Below are 10,980 nucleotides of genomic sequence, written 5' to 3'. Positions count from 1 at the left end.
AAGTTAATATTTGCAATATCAATATTTTTTCTATCAGATGGAATGTTTATTTGGGTCTAAGTCGGTTTCCTCACGTTTTCCCTAGCTGTTCAAACAATATTGGGTTTAATATATTAACTCATCTATAAACAATTAGGTGGTCCGAAACAAAACTACAGTGTCATTGTCAAGACACCCCTGAGAATTATATTAGACTTGGTAACTTGATAACGCTGTATAGAAAAGCGTTGGTTAATCTAAGGAAATGTAGCGAACTTTGTATTTCGTATGAAGACAATGGGTGAAAAAATATATTTGAGTATCAAATTCTTGAGACAACAAAAGACGCAATTGTGTATTATGACACAAATATATTTCTTCTCTTATCTGCGGTTTATTTATTTAATTTAAAATTACTTTTTAGGTTTGATAATTATTCTTAAGCATTAAATATCATATTATTTTTTAAGGATGGTCTTACCAAGTCAAAACGATTTGGTAGCTTTATCTCTAGTTAAAATCATAGTCAGTCAGATTAGTCTAATTTTAAATGGAAAGAAATAATAAGTTGCAGCAACGGTAAAAGAAAACTAAAAATGAATTATTATAATAATCCAGTGGCGATAAAACCCTATATGGTTTTCGCCTAAGATTGCATTGTCTTTGATCATTTTATTCTATAGATGTAGGTCAGCCTTCTGTGCCTACCACATGGAATTGTTATGGGTCTGTGGCCGGTTTCCTTACGAAGGACAACTTTCACCGTACAAGTTAAGTGAGCTTATAGAAAGAACTGGCAGGAGGCTCACCTGGTGTTAATTAATACCTCTAGAACCTACCCAGAAAGCTTGTTGCGAGTGCGTTGCTGGCCTTTTAAGAATGGCCTATTGTCGAAGGCCCCTTAGTCTCAATTGAAAGTCACACATTGTTTTTTATGTATCAGGAGGGAAAAGGGTAGAAGACTTACCAGAAGTTAAGTGATACATGGACCCATGGACAATTACAGAGGGCTCGCGAGTGCGTTGCCGGCCTTGTATGAATTATTATGCTCTTTTCTTGAAAAGCCCTAAGTCTAATTGGTTCGGACATAATTCAGTGGGCAGCTGGTTCCACATAGTGTTGGGCGGCATATGCATTTAGAAACGTAGGTTAAGATATATAACATCAAAACAGATTATAACTAACACTGAGGTGACATTTAAACTTGTACTGTTCAAGGAGGGCCTCCTACAACACTTTCTACATGTTCTATCCATAGCGTTCTTTATAAAACACTACATAATTATGTTTAAAATATTCTCATCATAGTTATTATTATTTTCTAGATACCTCAAGAGACATCACAGACACAACGCGCCGTCCACAACACCTTTCATCTCGGATATCAGCAGGTAAGGAAAGTTTTAATATTGACAAAGGTTATTAGATTTTTTATTAATGTTTACTGTAGGAGAAAATCGTATGAAAATATATTTCAGCTGTACTGAGACGTTGATGAATTAACACTATCTTTTTGTGTGAAGTTTAATATACAATCGGTAAAGTTGTGTTTTATAGATCTTAAATCAGTTACGATTATTGTAATTTTGGTTCATTTTCTGATTGCTTATCCTAATAATTTCAGAAGGAAATGTGATTAGATTTAAAGGAACCAGGTGTCCCGAATACGGGAGGTTTTACGTATATTTGTACCTGTGTTATACTAATACATATAGGGAAAACATTTGTATGTTTTTATATAATAATAACTGCCCCCGCGAACTTCGTTTCTCCTTAATGTGGTTTTTGTGGTGAGCCTTAATACCGTGACAGGAAAGAATAATTTCACTGTATTATCGTCACTATAATTTGAATTTGATTTACACTTTGGTCTAAGTAACACGTGGTTGGCTATGCTGACATCAAAAATTAAAAAAGTAGAAGTAATTGAATTTCACGTATTTCGTTCACTACAAAATAAATTTAATTTATACTTTAGCCTCAATAACACGTGATAATCATGATATTGAATTGTAGCTTATATGACACGTTTGTCGGCTTACCATAGCAGTACCATCTATTAAAAATTTTAAAAGTATCGACATCTGTTAGAATCTTTTGGAGTTAACAGATAATTGTGACTGTCAATTAATTATAGACAAATAATTTGCAATAAAATAAAATTGCGACTATAATTAAAGATCCTATCTCAAGCTGGACCAGACTGCTCACGGTGGGCCAATTTAATTTAAAATCGGTTAAGTAGTTTAGGCGTCCATCGCGGACAAACATCGTGACAGGAGATTTATATATATTAAGAAGATAAATAAATAATTGCACATCTGTGAATTTTAGCCTAAAAGTGCTAGTGTCCATTAAAACATTTTCAGAGACAAATGTACATATGAGTAACGCTCCACTCCAATGCTCGTAAATTTATGTATGCAGGCCACAGATTTTTGTACATTTATATTGCTTTTCTGAATAGACGCCGTCGGTTTTGAGTATGAATTTTCTCACGATGTTTTTCTTCACCACAAGGTAAATGTTGATGATGCAATCAATTTTCACAACTGGAATTTCAAAGCATCTGATTGATCTTACTGTAATTTTTAAGCTTAGTAATTATCACGTAGGCGTCATGTAATTTCCGGAATATCTAAAAGATTGATGTATGTTTGTCAACTGTCGATATTGAGAGACAAAGTTTGAAACTTTGTGATTGATTATATTGGCAATCCCTTCATTTACATTTTATTACTTTGTATATACCGGGATCGCTAAAACTTCGCTCTTTAGATAATGGACAGTGATTAGGAAAATAAGCGGCTTAATTTTTAATACTAAATGGCTGATTTAATTAAGACCAAGAGGAATTATTATTCTAATTTTATTATTTTCACACTAAGAAATCATATGAATGAATTAGCGGAATAATAATGATATTGTTACGAGCTAGGGGATCGGATAGAAAATGCCGTGGATTTATTCCAAGGGTTTATTTCTTGAAAAAGTAATGAGGAATTTATGAGCACAAATTAATTTCAGAAATGGACTTATAGCACACAAAACAATCACTTATTACTTCACTTATGCACACTTCACACTGTACTTTATCACTTGTATTCACTTTATTCGTACTTTATCACTTCGGTGTTTCTCTCTTGTTATCGCATTCAAAACTAAAGTTGACTAGTCGCGTTTCAGCTCGCTTATATATCCCTGGGAATAATTCTAAACAATATTCGAGAGCTCTCTAGGCGGGCTTGCTACTGAGTAGCGATTGCACAATTCTAGAACGTCCGCACTCTTTGTCTCTTTCGCACGTTACTCCGTCCTTGTCGTACGGCGTTCTAGAGTGCTCGTCTAGTATCGAGAAAGATCTGATCTTCTCTCTCTCTCTCGTATCATTTCGTCCATGTCTCACACCTAGAAAGCTCGGTCTAGAATATTCCTTCATCAAAGGGGTAAAACTAGGCCTGAAAACGCCTAAAAACGGGTCTCCTGAAAACTGCACCATTCGACTACATATGTTCTGAAACTGACTGAAAAAATGTTTCAGCTAGGGTAACATTATGGAAATTACAATTATCTAATATGTGATTGAGCCTCGCCTGAAACGGTCAGAAATCATATTTCAGCCTGCTGAAAAGTTCTCTAAGTAGTGGAAAAATCTAGAAACATTGCAGTCGACCCGTCTTCGTAACAATATTATCAGATAGCATTCGTATTAGTATTTTTATCGACAGGAGGGCCTTGTACAGTTGTAGCGCCACTGATTTATATTTTTATTTATTTTAGTTGCCTCATAATATTTGCATTGACATTCAATTTTTTTTTAATGTCATAGCAGGCAAACGGGCAAGAAACTCACCTGATGTGAAGCGATACCGCCGCCCATGGACACTCACATTGCCAGAAGGCTCGCAAGTGCGTTGCCGGCCTTTCAAGAATTGGTACGCTCTTTTCTTGAAGGACCCTAAGTCGAATTGGTTCGGAAATACTTCAGTGGGCAGCTGGTTCCACATAGTGGTGGTGCGCGGCAAAAACTGCCTTAGAAAACGCTCAGTTGTGGAACGACGGAGGTCGAGATGATACGGATGGTATTTTGTATTTTTGCCTTGACGTCCGATAATGAAACTCAGCTGCGGGTATTAGACCGAACAACTCTTCTGAACACTCCCCATGGTAAATGCGGTAGAAGATGCAGAGGGACCCAACATCTCTACGCAACGCCAAGGGATCAAGCCGCACGGAAAGTGATTGGTCGTCGACGATTCGAATCGCTCTTCGTCGAATACGGTCTAGTGGAAGGAGCTGGTACTGGGGAGCTCCCGCCCAGAGGTGAGAACAGTATTCCATGTGGAGCCGAATTTGCGCTTTATAGAGTTGCAAGCGGTGGCCCGGAGTGGAGTACCGTCTCGCCTTGCTGAGCACACCAAGCTTTTTGGAGGCTAATTTAGCCTTGCCTTCCAAATGACCGCGAAACTGGACGTTATTCGATATGTCTACGCCCAATATTCCGATGTTAGCTGAGGCTTTATGGAGAGTGCCTTCAAAGAGGGGAGTAGCGACAAAGGGAGTTTTTTTCGCGGAAAACGCGCATACTTGTGTCTTCTTGGGGTTAAATTGGACTAGATTTAGTCTACCCCAGTCCGAGACTCCACGTAAAAGAATTTCGACTTCAGACACAAGTTTGTTCAGGCACTCATCAACAACAGCCCGAGAAATACCTGCCCGGCCCGTATAAAAAGTATCCCCAGTGCTGTCGTCCGCATAGCAATGAAGGTTGCTAAGTTGCAACATATCATTAATATGCAGAATAAACAGGGTCGGGGATAGGACACAGCCTTGTGGGACACCAGCATTGACGGGTTTAAGGTCGGAGCATGCTCCATCGATGACGACCTTAATGCTCCGATCAGCGAGAAAGCTGGAAATCCAGTTGCATAATTTCTCGGGGAGCCCATAGGCTGGAAGCTTCGAGAGCAGTGCTCTATGCCACACCCGATCGAAGGCTTTCGCTATGTCCAAACTTACCACCAGCGCCTCCCCCTTGGACTCAATTGCCTCTGCCCACCTATGTGTAAGGTATACAAGGAGGTCACCAGCTGAGCGACCACGACGAAAGCCGCATTGCTTTCGCTAATCAGCTGGCTGCCCTCTAGATACCTCAAGAGCTGGCCGTTAATAATGGTTTCCATTATTTTGGAGAACAAGGAGGTTATTGCGATTGGGCGATAGTTGGACGGATCAGAGTGATCGCCTTTTTTAGGGATCGGATGTATCAAAGCTGTCTTCCAGCACTTCGGAACAGTGTTGAGGGAGTACAGGTACCGGAAAAGGCGCGTTAGGACCGGAGCCAACTCAGGAGCACAAGTACGCAGCACAATTGTGGGGATGCCATCAGGCCCGCTCGACTTATGGATGTCCAGGGAAAATAAATGTTTACGGATAGCACGTTGCCGGAATGTATGTTATAGTTGTAGCCGTGTTTCGAACCTCGACCTTAGGATTTACAAAACCACGCTTGGTTATGTGTTCAGTGTTGGCCTATTGGCCACCAACACTGCTCACATTTGTAAAACTTGGTATTGTTATAAAACAGCTATTAGCTTAAATATTGATTGATGCGTCCTTTGTTTAGTTTAAGTAACTAAATTACCAATATGGCCGACATCGTAACATCATTATTTATTTTGCCTTCTAAGCATTTAGAAACATATTGGATTAGAAGAATGTTTTATTAAACGGAATTGATACTATACTAAAAAATGCAGCTACAACTTTTCTATAATGTTCTTTTTGACAGTAGGTACTTAGAACAAAATTTTATGTTCCTTTTTGGTGGTAGTTTTGATTGCATTCCCTTGATAATCATATCCTTGAAACTCCTACTCATAATACTGAACTCTATCACTCATCCTTTACTGTGCTTTCTCCTACTCCTCATCTTTTGATATCAGATGAGCTGTCATTCAATTTATTTTAAAAACTTATTTTTAGGAATTTTCCTTGTGCCTCGTAATTATCTACTTCCACATATTAATTATAACTCATCAATCCAATCATTCAATTAATATTAGTTTTTACATTTAGAATATTACTTTTAGTTAGTATTAGTGGTAAAATTACATGAAATTTAGTTTTTTTCTCAATTTACATACACTTACTTTAATTGGGGTTTATTTTTTATCCACAATACTCGTGTTGCCTGGAAGAAATTACTTTTTTTTTTTTTTTTTTTATAAAATAGGGGGCAAACGGGCAGGAGGCTCACCTGATGTTAAGTGATACCGCCGCCCATGGACACTCTCAATGCCAGAGGGCTCGCGAGTGCGTTGCCGGCCTTTTAAGAATTAACGTTATCGTTAACAATTATTTACTTGTTAACGATAAGGCCGCCCGTTCCCTAATTACTCATGTAACCTGTTTTTATATGTATGTTTAAATTAAGGAACTGTAAATAAATAAATTATGATTATAAAATTTGCTTTGGACCTGTGTCTTCACGTTATACGATGTGCTCAAGCTAAAATACTTATACAGACACATATATTGTAAGATCCTTAACTAAGTTATATTGAATTATTTAGTTGTACATAGTTCAGATTTGCCAGTATAAATACTGAATATCACTAATATATCCCAAGTTTCAGAGTGGAGTGGAGCCACCGGTGGGCCTCCAGCGGAAGTTATCTTGCGGCTTCATCCCACGCCGGTCACAACATATCCAGCGCCACAAATCACAGGCAACTTATCCATTACAGAATTGGGTAAGTCTTAGTAGTGGGTTGTGTAAAGTTTCATGTCTATAACGGCTGATAAACAAGTGATTGTTTCACAGAATTTATCCCTCGATTTCAGTACATAATATCTGCTCAAATAAGTAATGAATAAAAATGGTTTTAAAATTATTTATACTTAAACTAACAAAGATTCATTGATTTGTATAAAAAGTTTAAAATGGTGTCATAAGCAATACTAGGATTTTTTTATAGTACAGAAAGCAAATAGTGAGTGTTTAGTGAGTCTCTCACCTGATGTTAAGTGATTCCTCCGTCAAATCATACAGCCAGAAAGCTTGCAAGTGCCGGGCTTTTAATATTGGTACGCTCTTCTCTGGAGGACCCCAGAAAATGACTGGTCGTGGACCATTCGAATAATTCTTCGTTGAATATGGTCAAGTGGATGGATCTGGGGAGCTTAACAATAGGTGAGCCTCCTACCATTTTCTGTTTAGCAACAGAAAGATGGGATTTTGTGTTGTTTGATACAAAACAACGTATTTGTTTTCTGTTCCATTGCTTCCAGCATAAAATAAATTTACAATTTACAGACGGCAGCGCCATTGTAGTTCGCGCAGAAGAAGCGTTAATAGTAGCATTCGTTCTTTTACTTTGGGTGGCAGCGATCGCTCTCTTCTTCAACCGCTGGGGCAAGATCAGGTGCGTCTATAAGCTGTACGTAGTTCTCGATTTTCTTAGATCTGGTAATATATTATAATTGTACACCGCTAAACGCAACGATATTTGCTGCAATTAGAACACAAGAGGTAATGTCCAGGGTTTTCAGTATTATCGTATGTATATTTCCAGCAAATTTTTAAAGGTAGTCTTGTCTTTTTATCAGAATAAAGAGCAAAGGTTCAAATAAGGCTAACAAAAATACTACTAAAGTTAACGAAATACAGCCCGAAATACACGGTAGATTCGTTGGACCAAGATAAGACACTCGATACTTATTCATATGTTCATATTATGTTGAAAACCGCTTTTATGCTTTGCTTTTATTATATTTGCGCTTTGATATATCACTATGACTGACGCTGTACTAACACAACAAACTAACATTTTATTCGTCAAAGAAAAATGGACAATGCAGTCCATACTGTTTTATTCTAAAAGTATTTTATACAATTTTAAAAACAATTCAAACACATTTAATCTTTATTAATTTTTGAAGTTATACTTCATTTGCCGCGTTAGGAAAACACACGCGACACGTTAGGCGCGTCACAAAAGCCGACACCCGCCTACCGCCACAACAAACAGACACCCTGAAGTTAGCACAAGTCACACACAAAAAAACTGTTTCTTTGTGATATTTAAATAAACTTTATTTAAATAAATAATGCGTTAACAAAACTTTCAATATATTAAATACCTTAGTATATAATAGTTAGCGTCGTTTTTATATAACGTTTACGAAAGAATTTCCGCCGAACGTGATATTATTTCGCATTTTAACGTACATTACCCACAATCAATGATGCTTTGACCATTTAGAAATCAATTTGTAGCTAAATTCTGCTAATACTGGTATGGCTAATTATGCATGAATGCAATTGGATGGCAATTTTATATAATTCAAATAAATTCAGCAATGCACTTAATTCTGCTGAAATCTTTAATCCCGTATTAATATAATAATATTATATTATATATATTATTATGGCGAATAAGCCCAAAACTCTTTGATATGTTTTTAAATCAACCGGATATTTAAAAAAATGTGCTAAGTTTTTCGCCGTTCTTTTATAAATAATATAATATATATTCAAACTATGATTACAAACTATCTCTTTGATCACCGCTTGAAATGAACATTCTGTGAAATTCAGCAAAATTTACAATATAGGTTGAACCGAACAGTCCTACAATTACTTTTGACAATTGTTCTCTTAAAAGGTTGAAGTTGTATTCCATCTTTGAAACTTCTAATTATTACCTATTCCGTGAAAGCGCTTTAATAATAAATACTTTTTAACTTTGTAATTTATAAATGTACATAAACATTACTTTGAGTTTACACTTCTTACATTTCATAGTGTTTAATATGTGTTTATCTATGTTAAAGTACATTTTAAAATATTAACATATTTTCTCGCTCCCCTGGCTCTGCCTACCTTCGAAACAAGAAACTTGCACCAGCCCCAATCCTGTACTATGTCCTACCAGTTGCTAAGCTATTATAACACGCCCCACTCTGTCCATCCAGTTCAACTCATCGAGATGGAGGTCGGTCTATTGGCCCTCGGCCATTTGGCCGACTTAAGTATGAATCCTTCACAGCATTCCATTTTGGCACATACACTCAAAGTGCCTCAGCCAAAGAAGACAAAATATTATTTGCCTGTATTCTTCTACATAAATATAATAACTTGCATGCCAGCTTTTAAGTGATAATAAATAAATTATAATTCATAGAAAATATTTTTTCCAGAATGCTAGAACCTTATCAACCTAAGTTTCAACAACAACATCGGCAAAGCTGTGTACTCGCCGAAAACGCTATAACCGTACCGCCACTGGTAAGTTGTACTCCTCACCTCTCTTTAAACCGATTAAGCGATATTTAATAATAAATAATAAGTAGCGACAAACGTGTTTTGCCTGGAAGAGAATCGCGAAAGCGATAAGGCCGCCAGTTTCCCTCCTTTTCAATTTATGTCAATTGTATTATATTTCTGCAACTAACTGTTATTAAATAAATAAAAATGCTGCTAGTTTGGCTCTTTAAGGGCCTAAGTGGATAGACTGGTCCAGTAATGTAGTGGAACTGCAAGCCTTTACTCCACATATACAACTTATATAAAAATAAGTTCATGATTATAGTAAGCAAATATCTTAATATATATGTAGCGTCAGGCCCCGACATTGTTAAGATAACAAACACAAAGTTTTCTCCCAATTCTAATTTCAGTCTCTTAATTCAATACGATTTCAATAAACAAATTCAATAGGTAAATATTTCAAAGGCTACTCGGTAATTACGTAACGTGTGCACCGGGCAATGGTCGATGAACGACTGCCCGAGTTGTGCGCGCGCGCTGCTTTATATTGGTTCTGTAGTGGGGATCGAGTGACACATCGTACGATCGTTCGACTAATTGCCCGTTGCACGTTGTTTTACAAAACAATGATAGTGGCGCCATCAGTTTTACATAATTAATATGGCGCCGTCATATATAAATCTCCTGTCACGATGTTTGTCGGCGATGGACTCCTAAACTTCTTAACCGATTTTAAATTATATTGGCACACCGTGAGCAGTCTGGTCTAACTTAAGAGATAGGATCTTTAATTATAGTCGCAATTTTATTTTATTCTAAATTATTTGTCTATAATTAATTGACAGTCACAATTATCTGTTAACTCCAAAAGATTATAACAGATGTCGATATTTTTCGACTGGATTGAGTAAGTAATCAATAGATGGCAATGCTATGGTAAGCCCACAAACGTGTCAAATAAGCTACAATTCAATATCATGATTGTAGTAAACGAAATACCGTGAAATTCAATTGTTTATACTTTTTTTAATTTTTGATGTTAGCATAGCCAACCACGTGTTACTTAGACCGAAGTGTAAATCAAATTGGTGCACAATCGGGGATCGAAGTTATGACCTCAGGCCTCAGGCCTCAGGCTCTTACGATCATTGGTCTTACGTTATCCGTGGTCTTAATCCTTATAACCCTTTTGTGGTACTGCATAGTATGTAATTTGATTGTATCTTAATTAACAGCATAGAGCATCACTGTCGAGAGGCTGTGTGTCATATGACTGTGGTGGAGCCTTTTCCGCTTATCAGCCCTGTGGTTACCTTGCCCATCGGCCAAGACAGGTATGTTTGCGGATTATTACACAATAGTTCTAATATTACATGTTTAACTATAAGGACAAAGTCGACAAAATTTTAAAAGACCAACACAAGCTGTTGGAACAAATATAGTAGTTAAATTAAATGATATTGAAAATAACAATAACAAACTGCAAACTGAATTATGTAGAAAGAACACTCAAGTAGCTAAAACAGTTTAAGATGTCTCAAAAGAAAGTTCATATTTAGTTGATCCATTAAAAAAATATATATTCATTATTAAAGTATTTGAGAATTTATTTCTTTGAAATAATACCGTCAAAATGTAGACACTCGCGTTCACGGCACTCATTTAATCTCACGATAAAATTACTTATGACGGCTCGGCAGGTGAACTCAGTGATGGCTGCCATTTTG

The 10,980-nt window shown here is 36.7% G+C and overlaps 1 protein-coding gene across 1 annotated transcript; it reads left to right on the top strand.

Annotated features, from left to right (window-relative positions):
- Positions 1–701: 701 nt before the first annotated feature.
- LOC123709564 lies at positions 702–10,614 on the top strand. Its single transcript, XM_045660971.1, has 6 exons — positions 702–705; positions 1,305–1,370; positions 6,618–6,734; positions 7,298–7,406; positions 9,184–9,271; positions 10,489–10,614. Exons 1-6 carry the CDS (start codon positions 702–704, stop codon positions 10,612–10,614), a joined length of 510 nt encoding a protein of 169 aa, XP_045516927.1.
- Positions 10,615–10,980: the final 366 nt, after the last annotated feature.

This window comes from Pieris brassicae, chromosome 5, assembly GCF_905147105.1.
Source record: "Pieris brassicae chromosome 5, ilPieBrab1.1, whole genome shotgun sequence".
NCBI classification, from domain to species: Eukaryota; Metazoa; Arthropoda; class Insecta; order Lepidoptera; family Pieridae; genus Pieris; species Pieris brassicae.
The sequence above is the reverse complement of the archived record's forward strand: the minus strand, read 5'-3'. Positions and strand labels throughout refer to the sequence as shown.